A 17,518-nucleotide genomic window follows, 5' to 3' on the forward strand; every position below is an offset into this window, starting at 1 on the left:
CAACATAAAGATGAGCTGTGTATTATTATTATTATTATTATTATTATTATTATGATTATTATTATTATTATTATTATTATTACTATTACTATTATTATAGTATATGGCATTGTGTGATTTTATCCTCTTTTGGCGATATCTAATATTAGTTGGCAACACTGAAGAGACGGCCAAATTGGTCATTTAGGAATTATTCTTGCGTAATCCTCAGTATATATACCTTTTTCTTGCGCTTATCTGCAGAGATACTCCTCACAATATATATTGTTTTAAAAGAACAAGTTTTGTACTTTTTTAAACAAAAAATAAATAACACCGATTTTTTTACCCCTAATCACTATCCAGTTCCTTTAAATAATCCACACAAAGATACCTAGAATGCGCCATCCGAAACGTTGCAATAAGATTTCTAAACTCAAGTGATTATTGGAACATCGATAGGGAGGGATCGTTAATAATAAATTAAGACTTTCTTGTGCTGGAACTAAGAATAAGTATGTGTGTATTGGAAGATGTATGGATCCATGTTTTTGTGCACTTAAAAATATAACTTACATACGTTGCATTTTTAAATTATGATTATTATAGTTTATTTTTCGGTAACTTAAAACAGTACAACATGAATCATGAGTGAACATAATTGAGCTATGAAGGTAAGGTAAGGTTCGTGAACATCTCAAAATTACACTTCTGAATTTAATGAAGTAACTTTAAATTAATTTCCTTCGTTCTATGAAGACGTTATAGAAGTATAAAGTCAGTGAGATTCATTTGAAATCGTGTGTGACTTTGCAGGCTTTTTGGAATATTTATATTTCTAAACTCTCCTGAAATCGAGCATAATATATTAGGCATAATTTCAAAGGTGATGTCCAGAGTTAAGAAGTTCGTACCAAAACTGTTAAGTTGTGTGAGCTTGGACTATATATCTACCGAATGAACTGTAGTGACGCAGCTCTCAAAGTCAACAAACGAGCAAAACAAGCATATACAGGTGGGTGGTAATCAAACTTATCTTTGTTCCAATGATTCATGGCCTTGGAATTAGAAACAAAATGAACAATTAACATTGTGCAAAAACAATAATTCGATATTACATACTTCGTAATTTTCAATGTAAAATAAGTTTATCCATACATAAAAGAATAACAAATAAAATACATAATAATATATATCTAGCTTTCTTACAATTAATAATAATTTACATTTTTAGTTTATCAAAAGTATACTTTTCTATATTCAGAAAAATAATATTTGTATCCTCAAAATGTTCTTTCCTGTCACAAGACGTTATCGGAGGAAATCTGAAATCTGATACAATACTCCTTACTCTATCACCAAGTGAACAACGGCTCTGTGAATATAATAATGCATTTCGTATATGACACATCACAGCAAATCCATAATTCGTTTGAAGAACACAAACTGCACAACTCCGCTGCAAATGTTAGCACGTATTAAAACAATTTCTCTACTGTGTATATTGTTGTAATGTAGTCAAGAAAGTCATTCATCCACACTTGCGGATATACTGTGAATTGTGTATGTGAACAGAGTGTAGGACACACAGAGGACAACTAATGCAATATATCTATATATCTATTATCTATATATGTGGCTGCACTCAACATGAAATCTATGTTTTGACACGAACTTCCTACCTCTAGTGATGTCATTCTGATCATCAACAAATAGATAGGGTAACTGGGCCTTCAAGGTTCATGACATGAGAAGAATACAAGAGAAAGTTGGAGTTTAAATTATACATTCGAATAAATGGCATAGGCAGAAAATACAAGCTCGTATACACGCGGTCAGACAGCTGTAAGAAGACACATGGGAAATTTCACTTGGTCCATTTCCTCTCTTATTCGCTTCGTCAAAGTTGGTAGCATTTCACACCACGTTTAACGCTTTCAGAAACAGCAGTTCGGTAAAACAGTCGATGAGAGTACCACCATTTAAGTCTTCGACTTAAACTAGTAAGTTATTTACTGATTCACTTAAAGTTTCTGTAGCAATTAAACTAGCTACTTTTCGATAGAAAGCAGTAGATGAATCTATGCAATTTATAATGCCATAGTTTCTTTCTAAATTGGAGAAAAATCATAATCATTATCATTAAAAATTTAACCACTGCTTCTTTGCTCCAATCTCATACTATATTTCTATTTCTCTAAATCTGAAGTCAATCTCTCCAGTGCTTTGGGTCGTCATGCTAGTCTTCTCCCTTAAGGTCTGCACATCTAAATATGTTTCGGAAAACGTGCTTCGTCCATCCTAATCAAGCGTTCCATCCAACCACTGCGGTATTGATCCATTAATAATCTGACGCATTTTCTCGTTTCCTTTGTGGTTTCGCAAAGAGTACCCGGTTACATGTCTCAAAAATTTCATTTCAGCAGCCTCTATCAGTTTTTCTTAGTTGGTTATTTAACGACGCTGTATCAACTACTAGGTTATTTAGCGTCGATGAGATTGGTGATAGCAAGATATTTGGCGAGAAGAGTCCGAGGATTCGCCATAGATTACCTGGCATTCACCTTACGGTTGGGGAAACCTCGGAAAAAACCCAATCAGGTAATCAGCTCAAGCGGGGATCGAACCCGAGCCCAGCGCAACTTCAGACTGAGAGGCAAGCGCCTTAACCGACTGAGCCACGTCGGTGGCTCTCTATCAGTTAACCTTCCGGTTGGCGCGGCGGCGCACGGTGTGCGCCATTCCGTGATTTTCCGGTTGTGTGTTGAGGGGATAAGATCCTATTTCTTCTGCATGCGCCTATTCCTCCATTCGAGTGCTCGCTTTGTATTAAAATATAATAACAATAAAGTGTATAAGGACGCTCTTAAAATAGAAAAGGTCGGTTTTAATGAAAAATTGTCTGGTACACAGTGTGCTCCGCGCGCCTGGTCGTGTCACTAGAAAAGACATGTAAGATAGGCCCCATATCCTTATGCTGCTAAAGCATAAAGGTGTAGGGAGAGGAGGAGTTAAGGAGAAAGGCACCGAACGTACAGCGTATTCCGAATCTCACCGGACCGGTGGACAACAATGACGTCACGCTGCAGCGAAATAGGAACAAAACTGCTGGAAGGTTCGATGGCTATCATGGCAGCTGTACAAGTTGTTGTCTGTGCTACGCTAGCAAGATTTTGCGAGATTTCCGTACTGTCATCTCGTTCAAAGAAAAGAGAGCATAAACAATTTATTTCTTGAACCGGTAGTAATAACTGGTCCGTTGACATGTTCGCTCATAAGCCATTAACATATTGTTTTTACGTTGTGCTCATTACAAACAATACAACAGAACAAACCGCCAGGACATAACAGTGCACGATGTCATTCATCTGCTAATTCCCGCCCTATACAAGAACCAATCGGATTCACTGATGGCGGCTGATGGATACAGGCACCACCTCTGCAAGCTGATGGAACCGGTGCGACATCAGTGGAGCATCAGTGACGTCTACGTTGAAATTCGGAACACCATCAGATTGCTCAGCGCTGAGATACGGAATGCGCTCATATGTAAGGAAGGAAAAGATTGAACAAACGCAAAGCTGGCTTCGGTTCTACAGAGACTCGGCAAATATGAACCGAACATTAGGTCTCTTACCGGTTTTGAACGGACTCGGTTATTTTAGTTTGCATGCTTCACTTCTACTTTGGAGTAGGACGAAATTTGTAGAATCTTGATAATTATCCCCTCTCACGTTGGAACATTGCACGATACCACTGGGTGTTCATTTCAAAATGTGTTATGACGTCACTGTTGTGAGTCAGCGATTTGAAGCGAGTTTCAGTTTTTATGTCAGAGAAGTTGCCTATTATTCAAGGCGTTCAATCTGAACTTGACAACGTGTACGGTATAACTTGAACGTCGTAACAACAGATGGCGGTCTGTACGGTCTATGTGCTACCATAACCTCTTTCGAACTGTATTTTGCGCGGCCAAATCGTACGCAGGGTATTTGTTATCATCGGTAACGGCAACACTCCACAATACAAATCAAATGCTCCGTGTCCATGTTATGTCAACAAATACTTAAGTAATCGTCTTAACCCTCTCCACATATCCCGACAGTAAGAAAAAACTCACCTCAGTACGTGTTTCCAAACAGTTCACATTCCTGCCACTACCGGCGTTACCGTACGTATCGGTAAGTACCCTTCAGAATGAAAGCCGTACTTGCTAGGCAACTTCTCTGGCACATAGGTAATACGCATTTGCGTAAGTGTAGGAAGAAGATTGAATTCTCTAGGCCTATCGGCTGGCCACATGACGGCATACAGCGAGCCATGACACACTTTGAACTGAACACGCAGTAGTATGTTTAATATAAATCTTTTCAAAAAATCTTTTCTGAATAATTTTCCATTATTTTTCCTCACTTCTAATTATTCTCAAGCATGATAATGGTAATGTAGCATCTTAATAATTTGTCCCCTCTCATATTGGAACATTGCACGATACTAGTACGTTTAATATAAATCTTTTCACAAATTCTTTTCTGAATAATTTTCTATTATTTTTCCTCACTTCTAATTATTCTCAAGCATGATAATGGTAATGTAGTATCTTGATAATTGACCCCTCTCATGTTGGAACATTGCACGATACTAGTACGTTTAATATAAATCTTTTCACAAATTCTTTTCTGAATAATTTTCCATTATTTTTCCTCACTTCTAATTATTCTCAAGCATGATAATGGTAATGTAGTATCTTGATAATTGACCCCTCTCATGTTGGAACATTGCACGATACTAGTACGTTTAATAAAAAATCTTTTCACAAATTCTTTTCTGAATAATTTTGCAATATTTTTCCTCATTTCTAATTATTCTCAAGCGTGATAATGGTATTGATGAAGTATATAATGTAAATATTTCGTAAATAAGATTTCCTACTTCGCTATTGTTACTATTAGTTCCTGCTGTATTTGAGGCTCATATTTGTACAAGATTTGTAAGCAACGCTACGCTCGGGCTTAGTCAGAATATAAACCCAGACAAGTGGAGAATCAAGTTCAAGCTTGCTGAATAGTCACTCACATGCTCATGAAAGGTAAGCCCCACTTGGCTCTATTCTCCCCCAACAACTTTGGTTTTCCTCCCCAATGTATAATTTTGTCTCAGAAACCGTACAATGCAGCCTGGCTTAGTTTGATTTATATACCCTATTTTTCTGCCTCTTTTCAGCCTTCTGCTGATCTTGCTTTCCTTCTTGAGCATGGCATCCGATTCGTCCCATTGTACTCGATGATCCTTATTCAAGATGTGTTCTGCTATTTGAGCTCTTCCACCCCGCTGTCCTGTTTGCATGTAGGGCTTGTATTCTCTGATTTCGTACTGTTGTGATGTTCAGTTCTATGATGCTCTATCTACTGTAGTTCTTCCAAGTGGTCTTCGAGTACACACAACGAATTATTGTCCACAAACTAAATAGCATATCTACAGGCTTCCTATGTGCATCCGACATACCAAAGCATATTTCTTAACAATACACGTCCTTTGTGCTATTATTGCACTTCGTTTGTCGTACTTTTCTCGCGTTTGTATATGCTCTTAAAAACATCGCATTTCTCTTTCATTGCATCCTCGACAATGGTTCGTCCTCTTTGCATTCTTTCACTGATATATTCTTTTATTTCTTTTTATTCTTTTCATTCACTGATTCGAATATTGAGATTATTTTTACAAGTAAATGTTTACCTACTTGCATATTTATTTTGATAAATTTCGATATTTTTTGTATATTCAAGTGGTAGCTTGTTGATTCTAAGTCCACTAGACGCTGGTTCGATTTCCGACAGAATAAAAATGATTTATTTTCCTATCGCAGAAATACGTGTGTATCTTATCTCATATTTAGTCTATGTAGTAATGTCGGGAGAGATAATACTGTATGTTATGAAACTAAAATTGTGTCTGTAATTTTTATTCCGTCACAAGATATGTATTAAAGAATCCAACCAAAACAGTCAAATTTACTTTACTCAAAATTTGGCTGTCTGTCATAACTTCAGTTTTGAATGAGATCGAAGTCATTACTTTGGTTTCATTAGTAATGTTTTTAAATTGTACTGGTGTGAAATTGCAGTTTATACATTTCCTTTTCAGCTATCTTATAAATTTTACAATACTACTTAGATCATTTGCACGTATTGAAACAATTTATTGTACACAACAAATTAGTGCCTTCGACGTTTCTTAGTTATTGTTCAGTAATTTCCTTTACATTTGATATAGTAGAATAAGATCATTATCTGTATTTATTTATACTAATGGATGATTGAAGCAAAATAAATAAATAAAAAGTTGTTTAGAACTTTTTTTGTTTGTGTATCTTTTTAGATAAAAAAAGTTCTTTGATGGTGGGTACCTACTATAACTTAATGTCAACATTGTAGCCTTAAGGGGACACTATAATGAAGTTTTGCTGAAAAACTAAGAAATCCACTTTTTTTTTCTTTTCACGTTCGTAATTATGTTTGAGACTATTTTAAAAGATCCAACCGTATAATAAAAATTTTGACGAAACATACGTTGTGTGAGTGAGTTCAGAGAATTTTTCTTTTGTTTATTTTTTTTTTAATTGATGTGTTCTCGACTTTAAAACTTTAAACAGAATTTTAATAAAAAAACTCTCCTTGCACAACGGTAATTATCAGATTAGTCTGCAACTTCTCAAAGAGGTCAATTAAAAGTTGATAAATAAAATTTAATTAGCATTTATATGAAATATTAATATTAAGATCCTTCGGGGAATATTAATATTGCAATTAGATTCAAATATGCTGTAATGGTAAATTAATTAAATTTAAAAATTTACTATGACATTCTATTTAGACTGAGCTCTAGAAGCTAATTAATTTTTATTCTCATAACTATTTTCAAGCTTTTGAGCAAATATGAACTAAAGTTTTGAAAAATTTTACACAACGAGTGTTTTTAGTGACGTCAATATAGCATAGGCCTTACTTACTTACTTACTTACTTACTTTTAAGGAACCCGGAGGTTCATTGCCGCCCTCACATAAGCCCGCCATTGGTCCCTATCCTGAGCAAGATTAATCCAGTCTCTACCATCATATCCCACCTCCCTCAAATCCATTTCAATATTATCTTCCCATCTATGTCTCGGCCTCCCCAAAGGTCTTTTTCCCTCCGGCCTCCCAACTAACACTCTATATGAATTTCTGGATTCGCGCATACGTGCTACATGCCCTGCCCATCTCAAACGTCTGGATTTAATGTTCCTAATTATGTCAGGTGAAGAATACAAAGCGTGCAGTTCTGTGTTGTGTAACTTTCTCCATTCTCCTGTCACTTCATCCCTCTTAGCCCCAAATATTTTTCTAAGCACCTTATTCTCAAACACGTAAAATAATAAATTAATAATAAATTAATTAAATTTATAAATTTACTGTGACACTCTATTTAGACTGAGCTCTAGAAGCTAATTAATTTTTATTATCATAACTATTTTCAAGCTTTTGAGCATATATGAACTAAAGTTTTGAAAAAATTTTACACAACGAGTGTTTTTAGCGACGTCAAAAATTGCTTAAAGTTTGAAGTCGAGAATACAGCAATTAAAAAAAACTAATCTAGGCCTATATTTTCCATTACAGCATATTTGAATTTAATTGCAAAATTAATATTCCCCGAAGGATCTTAATATTAATATTTCATATAAATGCTAATTAAATTTTATTTATCAACATTTAATTGACCTCTGTGAGAAGTTGCAGACAAATCTGATAATTACCGTTGTGCAAGGAGATTTTTTTAAATAAAAAACTGCTTAAAGTTTGAAGTGGAGAACACAGCAATTTAAAAAAAATAACATAGGGCTATATTTTTTAAATATAATTTCAGAACTATTAGCCCTAATGGCACCTAATTTTGTACAGATGATATTATTGTATGTCTGTTTATGTAGATAAATTATGGATGAAAATTATAAAAGTTTTAAAAAATCATATGTGTCCCCGTAAGTTACCAATTTTTCCGTAATTTATTTTCCGTTACCTAACACGTTCGTTGTAATTATTTTTTGCGTAGGCAGAAATCTATGAACCCTGAGCATCCGTCGGAAGTCATGGCGGGTGCCAACCGTCCTTTTGGTGGGATTTCTTTCATCCTGGACGTCACGCGCTCTGCAGTTCTTATCTGCTATTCCTGCCGCATGCAAACTGCAGCATGGATCGCAGGTCAAGGCGTGCAGAGGGTTTCAATAGAGAGTCAATTGAGAGGAGTCCCAAAATTATGTCATTTCATTTTCAATAAGAGACCCGGAGTGCTGGTTTTGAAAACCAATCAAATTGTGTGCCGCAGGAAACAGTCTAGACGTAAGCAGAAGGAAAGAACATCGCACATGGTTCATGATCAGTGATCGAATTCTTCTTCTATATAGACTGGGAAATGAGAATATCGTATCGACGCCACCGGCGTAGCTCAGGGGTAGCATGTTTGCTTATTGTCCCGGAACTACGCTCAAAATTGGGTTGGATTCCCGTTTGGGCTGATTACCCGAGTTATCCGAGTTACGCTTCTTTAATTATTAACCGTGATAAAGGTTGACTTTTATAAACACCTTATTTTGTGCTTAAGATTCCCCCTCACTCCGGGCTGCACAGTTAGGAAGGAATGTTATCTAAGCAGGCACAAATTTAAATTTACCGCTGAAACTTTAGAGGAGCACTTGACGCATGTTTTCGCTCCGTAATTTCTAAAAACAGGCACACTAATATGATAAGCGATTGTTTTGTTTTTTACTTAATTTCACTGTCGCCGAAACATATTATATACAGTCTGATCCGTTTGGGTATGGGTAATATTAATTATTATTTTAAAGCTATTTTGATAGTAGGAAAATTTTCTTGCTGGTTATATTATGATTAAAAGATGAGAGTTTCCATATATTACAATCAACAATGCATAATCTTAAAGGACAAATGAAAATCGCAGATGATTAAAATGGCTACTACAAATCAACAGCGGGCACAATGTGTTCTATAGTATGCTAAATTTGGTAGTGTTAAAAAGTTCAAAGGGAATTTCGACATGAGTATGCTGTGCGTAATGTACCTAAATACGATTCCATAATGCTATGGTATCGAACATTTGTAGAAACAGGTTCTATGATAAAAAAAAAAAAACATGCAGGAGTTCGCAGACGAAACGGGCAGGGCATAGTTGCGCCGCACGGTCAGATAATATATGCAGCATATAAAAAAGGGTCCCTGTTTTGTGGGCATAGTTGTGCCCCGTTCCCATCAGGTAGAGAAAAAGGCATGGCATAGTTGCGCCCCGTTCCCTTCAGGTAGAGAAAAGGTCATGGCATAGTTGCGCCCCGATGAAATAGGTAGAGAAAAAGACACTACGGAAACTCGAGCCTCGTAATCAACCAAACTTATTGATTTCTTATTCGATTTATATTCATTATCGATACCGTTAAAATGAACACCATGAAGTTGGCAGTACTTTATTAACTGTTTTTCTACTGTTTATGCAGTGATTATCGATAGCCTACCGTTAAAATGAACACCATGAAGTTGGCAGTACTTTATTAACTGTTTTTCTACTGTTTATGCAGTGATTATCAATAGCCTACCGTTAAAATGAACACCATGAAGTTGGCAGTACTTTATTAACTGACATATTCAAATGAGTGAGCCGTTGGAATATGGGGCCTTAGCAGTCTTGACATTTTATTAGTGATTTTCACACCGTCTGTGGCGTATAGTGAGATTAATTTAAAATGAATGTTAAGTTTAGTGAAAAGGGTGAAGAGTTAATAATTGATAATGGTTCTAAGTTTCAATTTTCGAAACTCTGTACCGTAGGGTTAAGATATCGATGTAGAAACAAAAAATGCAGTTCATTTATTTTGTGTGATCAATAAAAAAGTGTTATTTTAAATAGCAAAATTGATCATACGCTAGGCCTACCTGATTACAATGCAGCTATCGCTGTAATATTTTTAAGTAATTTATTTATGTTATGACAATCACTTTCGTGTGTATTATCCTCATCGGGGCGCAACTATGCCATGTCCATCCTGCTACTTGATTTCTTCGGGGCGCAACTATGCCATGTCCCATCTGCTACCTGATTTCTTCGGGGCGCAATTATGCCACGCCTAATCTTCCCAATTGACCGCGGGGCGCAACTATGCCTTACAGTACGAGAAGCAGGTATCTCTTGGCTTGGTCCTCAAACTCCCCAGACTTAACCCCCCTGTAGGGTTTTGTTAAAGACATTGTCTATTCACAGAAACCCAGGGACATTGATGATCTGAGACTAAACTTAAACAAGATTTTCAACAAATCACCCCTCTGATGTTACAACGGATATAAGGAAAATAATTATAGTTACAAAAATTAAATATCTGTAGGCTGTGTGAGAAAAATTCATTTAAACCATTTCAGTAGTTTATAAAAAAAATGGAATTTATATCACAATGTTTTCAGTTTTTATTTCACAATAATTTTTTTATAAAATTTTGCTATAATGTTTATATATTCACCAGAAAATCCGAATTTGTAGCGGATAATACTTGGGCTATCAGTGTTTCCTCAATTGACTTGAAAATTTCAAATGACTGGCTTTAAAAGTTGCTGTGATGCAGAGCAAAATGTAAGCTGCTGTATTTTATTTTAAGTCCGTCGGACCACCAGCGTGGCTCAGTCGGTTAAGTCGCTTGCCAGCCGATCTGAAGTTGCGCTCGGGGGTGGGTTCGATCCTCGTTTGGGCTGATTACCTGGTTGGGTTTTTCCGAGATTTTCCCCAACCGTAAGGCGAATACCAGGTAATCTATGGCGAATCCTCGGCCTCATCTCGCCAAATACCATCTTGAATCACCAATATCATGTAGATGATACAGCGTAGTTAAATAACCACCTAAGCGTTAAGCCTGGCGGTCCCCTTGCTGCTATTCTATAGCAGTAGGCTACGTGCCGGTACCGAGTTTTCCTTTCTTCATTCCTTCATCTTCATCACCATCCCCACCCATTTCCTATATTACACTTACATGAACACTTACACATAAACCCAGCCTGGTACAGGATATAACTCTCCACAGATACACAAAATGCACAGCGTGGCCCGCCGAAGGGATGTGCAACTTGAAAATGAGTCAGAGTCCTGCCATTTATCCGCAATATGCGGAATCCGAATCACGCAAGTGGAGTGGATAAGCATTAGAACACGAACACACACACACACATACATATACGCACCCAAACGTAATTCTACGCAAAACCCCACGTCTTAATCGGACTTGAATCTATATTTTCCTATTGTCGTTTATTTTTTGTTATAGCTAGATTCTTTCTTTGAGTCTTTATATGAACTGCTACACTTTTTTTGTTTTTGTTTTTTCCTTTTTTCAAGAAATAACGATCGGAATGGAGATCTGATAAGAGTAACATCGGAAATGAAAGGTTATGCAACGTTGTTTAAAGATCGTAGAGTACTTGAAGCCGAAATGACGTGGAGGATGTCTGGAAACCCGCTTATTTCATGCAGAAAATTACTTATTTCCGAGGCGTCGCGAACGAAGAAGTCTTCCACCGAGTCGAGCCACATTAAGTAAGGCACAAGTCTCCGTAATGCCCTGGCCGTGCTTCTCCTCCACTTTTTTCCATTACAGGAAAATCCCTTTGCAGTGACAAACTACACAGCTTCGACACGGTGGAGGGCGTTCTCCATAACGTCGCAGTTTGTCGCCTTATCACTTGTTGTACATCTACCAATGGCTTCCGTTCGAGCATATGGCATCGTGAGCGAAATATTGAAATAGTTGGTAGATGAAAAAAATATAAATTCTGTAGTTATTATTGCTTTTATATTAATATTTTTTGTAGGCCTAATACGTAAAGTGTCTCTTTACAAGGGAAGCTCGGAAGGTTGGAAAAGAATAAGTGACTGGAAATCTTTTACAGGCTGTAGTAAACTACCATCTATGTAATCCATGTGATGTCTAAAATCACACTATCACATATCGCACTCCCAGCAAAATACTGTCGTATGTCGAAAATCACATATTACTATCGTAAATAATTTCCCAAGCTGCTTTACTGGTTGGAGATATGATATTCTAACAATAAAATACCGGCAGAAAATTATCAAAGGTTTTGCAAACTGCTTCCTTGGCCTGCACGTTCGCCAGACATGTCGCCCATCGAACATGTCTGGGATATGGTTGGTCGGCAACTTGTTCGTCATGGTCCTCCAACACCCACTCTTAACGCTTTGTGGACTCGCATACAAATTGAGTGGAGGGAGATTCCCCAGGAACATATCCAGGCCCTCTTTGATTCCATGCCACGACGCTTAGAGGCTCTGATTGCAGCGCATGGAGGCTTCACACCATACTGAAATCTCACGGTCGCAGATCATGTAAATTCTGTAATTATAATCGTTTATGTATTGTCATGTCCCTAATCTGTGGTATAAATTTAATTTCAGTCACGTGTATCCTTCTTGGGGTTGCAATTTCCACAAACATTAGTGTAGATAAAATAAATCAATCTAAAAGTAAGTCTAATTATAGCCTATATAAAACCTAAATAGATGTCTACCTAAAAAAAACTTGAACCTAATTTACAAGTAAAATCATTACTATTAACCCAAACATTGTTAATGGAAATAATTACAAGACGACTTAACTAATTACATATCAACTTAAATTATATGTCTACCTAAGTAATTAGATGTTAACTTAAATAATTCCGTGCCAACATAAATAATTACATTGTACTTACGTTACTTTAAAACCTCCGTATGATAGGACAGTCCAATATTTTAAATCTTCCCTTAAATGCACTGATTTTGAGAGGACTGTTCTGAAAGATAGCTATTTTTTTATTGTTCACAAATACAATTTCACCACGTCTGTTCTTGGTTTTCTGCTTCACATTACGATCAGGCGTACCAAAATAATATGATGATTTCATTAATCTGGTATTGATTTCTGTCAATGCATTATGTTCCTTTCGTACTTTGAATAATATATAAAATCTGGCTTTTCGTCGCCTTGATTCAAGCAATTCCCACCCAGTATTCTTTCTTATCTCTTCTCTTCTCCCAATTTGACATATTTTGCTACCCTGTGTTGAACCTTTTCTATTGAATCAATTTGTTTTTGTCTGTAATTCTTAATTTAAAAGACATATTGGTCCGACAAGTTAACGTATAAATGAAATAAGTATAAAAATCCTTGAATAACGTCTTATTAACCTAAAGAATGACACAAAAATCACATTAAGTGACTTACACATTCCAAACGTGACAAGCGCTTTCGCCAATTAATGGCATCTTCAGGTCCAGTAACATACAGTGATACTGTGAGCATAAAGACATGAATAGTGTGGCAAAACAATAAGATTCGATAATTGCAAATGGAAATATGGAGATGAATTAAAAAATGAAATAACTGTACAATTACAAAATAATCACTTAAAAGCGTAGTGGTTGTAGCGATTAATCATCATTCAAAGTCCAAATATTAAAATGCAAAAAACATACATTAAATAGAAGACTAGAAGAGCATGTGTGCAACATGGATGCATGAAAATAACATAGTTAAAATCAGGCAAAGTTTTGCAGCAATCATCACGATGCAAAATATGGATAGCATATTAAAAATAAAATTGATCCCGTGGAAGAATCCGATGCTTCATGGCCAGTTGCGTGTTGTTGACTGGTCTACATGTTAACCATGTTATTTTCATGCATCCATCCTGCACACATGTTCTTCTAGTCTTCCATTTAATGTACGGTTCTAGCATTTTAATATTTTTGGACTTTGTATGATTATTAATCACTATAATAACTACGCTTGTAAGTGATTATTTTGTGATTGCACAGTTATTTCATGTAATACTGGTTTTAATTCATCATCTCCACATTTTCATCATTGGTGTTCTGGCAATACTACTTGGAGCCGAAAGAAAGCATAGTTCTTTTTTTTCTCGTCCCTTCCGGTTGCCGCGTGATCTTTGTTTACACATATTGTGAGACTACTTGTTGCTACTTGTAAGGTAATTTCAACGTGTTTTATAATATCTTATTCACAGACTATGGTTTTATTGGTATTTATAGTGTCTATATATATAGTATTTTGTAGTTATATTTAAAATGATTTATAAGATTCGCGTATATATGTATTAGTAATACATACAATGCTAGTAGGGTCTAGGCCTAAATTACTATAGGTCATTCTAGTAATTATTGTGTTGAAATTACAGCATGGAGAGATTATCTAGAAGTCGTGCCCACAAAAAACGCCCCTCCAAAAGGACACGAAAAGCGCAGCATGCTGTAAAATGCAAATTTGCAAAACAGTGTGCTGCAGAAACTAGGCCTAACCTCTGTCAACTCCGGCCAGGTGTAATTAACCTCCCTGATTGCCAGGCAGGTCCATCTGCTGTTCATGAGCCTCAGGAAATGTCATCCCCCTCTTTATCAACAAGCACCAAGAAGCTAAAGATGTTTGAAACCACTTCTGCAGGTGAGATTGTACAAGCATTGCCTTCAGATTATTTGTTAGTTCATAAAAATGTGTGGGGTGAACTGTTAAAAAATCTGAAGTGTTATGAATGTGACAATAACGCTTTAGAATTGCAAATGAGGGAGAACAAAGGGTTTGCAACCAAATTAGTGGTAAAATGTACTGCCTGTGGTACAAACTGTGGTGAGACATTCAGTAGCCCACAGACAAAATCTGATAGTAAGAGGCCACCATTTGAAGTAAATAAAAAAATGGTTGAGGCTTTTGTTAGCACTGGTTCAGGTCATTCTGCTATGCAGACATTCTGCTCTGTGGTTGGCATGAAAGGTATGGCACTTGGTACATATCAAAGTCATCTTGACAAAATTGCTAAAGAAACTGATTGCTATAACCAAAAAATCCTCTCCCGGTCTCGCAGAGCAGTACGAGAAGCTCATGAAGTATGTGACCCTACACTGAAATCCAGCAATGTAATGGACATAGCAGTGTCATATGATGGTACCTGGCATAAACGTGGCCATACTTCACTGTACGGTGTAGGATTAGTAATAGATATATTGACAGGCCTAGTTATTGATTATGAGGTACTTTCAAAATTTTGCCATGCATGTTCATTCGCTGCTGCTGATCTAGGTGAAAATTCCCCAGAGTACAAATTTTGGCTAGATGGTCATGAAAAATCTGGGGATTGCAACAAAAATTACACAGGTAGCTCCAATGCTATGGAGACGGTTGCAGCAGAGAGGCTATGGTTGAGGTCTGAAAAAGAATGTGGCATGCGATACACTACAGTACTCTCTGATGGGGATGCAAAAACACACCTGCATTTGAAAACACTGGCTGTGTATGGAGCAGGTGTTGAAATAAATAAAGAGGAATGCATCAATCATGTTGCAAAGAGAATGGGCACTGGCTTGAGAAAGTTAGTAAAAGAAAGCAAATCTGAAAATGTTAAGCTTGGCGGGCGGGGCGTTGGAAAATTAAATGAAAAAGCCATTTCTGCACTGACAAATTATTATAGGGCTGCAATTGTAAATGGGATGCCTGATGTCAGAGCAATGCGGAGGGGATTTGTTGCAACCTTGTCACATTCAGTGTCAACAGATGAAAAGCCTCGTCACGACAAATGTCCAACTGGACTAGACTCTTGGTGTTTTTATAATCGGAGTAAGGCAAAGGGAGAGGAGCCTCAGAGTCATAAGAACATGAAACTCCAGTTATCAGAAGCAACACTAAAAGCAATTGCACCCCTTTGCGCACGTCTAACCAGTACTGAACTGTTGAGCAAATGTACACGTGGCGCTACCCAGAATGCGAATGAGAGTGTCCATTCTCTTATATGGAGAAAATGTCCTAAAGGCACATTTGTCTCAAAAATCAAAATTAACATTGCAGTGGCAAATGCAGTTGCTGAATTTAATATGGGATGCCTGCAAAGTCAACTTGTAAAAATAACAATTGGGGAGGGGAAATTGACAGAGGTAGCAAAGAATATTCTGACTAGGCGAGACAGAAAGCGTACTCAATTGAGTGAATTGAAAAGGGCAGAGAAGCAAAAAAGGGCACGACTAACTAGAAAGCTGAAAAAAAGTACACAAGAAAAGAAAGCAAAGAAAAGGGAAGGCCAAACATATGGTGCTGGGCTGTTTTAGATATGTAAGTACATTATATGCATGTCTCATTTTAAAAAATTGCCTGTATCTCAAAACTACATTTTTATACCTTCAAAATGCTCTGTGACACATAATTTTCATCTGATTGTTTTCAAATTTGGAAGACACACACTTCGAAAGCTGCTTAAAAAACTGTAGTTTTCACTCTTTATGTAGAATTAAAAATACTCCCGTTACTGGTTGTTGAATATCAAAATATGCTAAATTTTCAGCGGAATGGACAGTACATAACTAATATTTTTTTTTATTTCAACATAAAGTGATTGAAAGTTGAAATGACAACTTGGAATTATTAATAAGTGTATAATAAAGTAGGGAAAAAAATTACGGCCTATACTGAAAATGTGATTGACGTAGAGCATTTTGAATTTGCATATCATATCATAATTAAAATGTTGATAACTCAGAAACTATTTGTCCAATTGAACTGAAATTTTGCACAGAATGTTGATTTATTACATTCCTTTAGGGGTATGAATTTCATTAGAATCCGATAAAAATTAAAAAAGTTACAATTTTCACTAGTGTCTCCCCTTAAACTAGATATGAAAAGAAATTTACATTCACTTCTCCTGCTCTTCGAAATCTTGAAATCTTCTATTGCTTCGTACCTGTCGTCTCGCTTCACTTACCTTTCTTCCCACCGCAATCTGAACACACGCTCTCGCCATGAAACAATACTAACAATTTCACTCCATCGCACCTCCTCATACTCATCCTCTTTCACAAACATTTATTTATTTATTTATTTATTTAACTTTGTTAATAAGTTAAAGATTATGCAAACTCTAATAGCCTTGAATTATTAAAGAAGCAAAAATGAATTTTCTTATATTAATATTAGCTTAATTAGTTAATACTAATATAAAATTAATTTAATTAATGAATTATATTTTAAAATATACGTATGCTGGTATTAAGATATGCTATAAAAATGATAAATTTTCTTTCAAAGGGAACAAGAGTAAGGTGGTCCGCGGAACTGTTCTGACTTATAAAAGTGGTCCCGACTTCAACGAAGTTGGAGAAACGCTGCTCTAGTTCTTTCTTTATCTCAGTTTTCTTTCCCTTCCACCTCCCTCTTTTTCTATGTCTGGATAAGGTCTATTTACCTAGCTCTGTATTTGAGTTCACTAATTGTAATGAACCTAAGACCAGAGAGAACAACTTGGGCTCGCTCCCACATGCTTGTTCTCTCTCCGCTCTGCCTAACATGGCGACAAAAGTGGTGAAGGCTGTGAGACAGAAAGCGCTGATTGGACACTGCACCCGGTTATGCTACCTGCCCGGAACACGTTCCGTGCTTTATATCGACAGGGTA

At 36.4% G+C, this 17,518-nt stretch overlaps 1 protein-coding gene across 1 annotated transcript; it reads left to right on the top strand.

The window, feature by feature from the left end:
- Positions 1-13,997: 13,997 nt before the first annotated feature.
- Positions 13,998-16,730, top strand: LOC138693405 (uncharacterized). Its single transcript, XM_069817351.1, has 2 exons — positions 13,998-14,054; positions 14,262-16,730. Exon 2 carries the CDS (start codon positions 14,263-14,265, stop codon positions 16,174-16,176), a length of 1,914 nt encoding a protein of 637 aa, XP_069673452.1. The 5' UTR covers positions 13,998-14,054; position 14,262; the 3' UTR covers positions 16,177-16,730.
- Positions 16,731-17,518: the final 788 nt, after the last annotated feature.

The sequence above is a fragment of the Periplaneta americana genome, chromosome 17 (genome assembly GCF_040183065.1).
Source record: "Periplaneta americana isolate PAMFEO1 chromosome 17, P.americana_PAMFEO1_priV1, whole genome shotgun sequence".
Lineage (NCBI taxonomy): Eukaryota > Metazoa > Arthropoda > Insecta > Blattodea > Blattidae > Periplaneta > Periplaneta americana.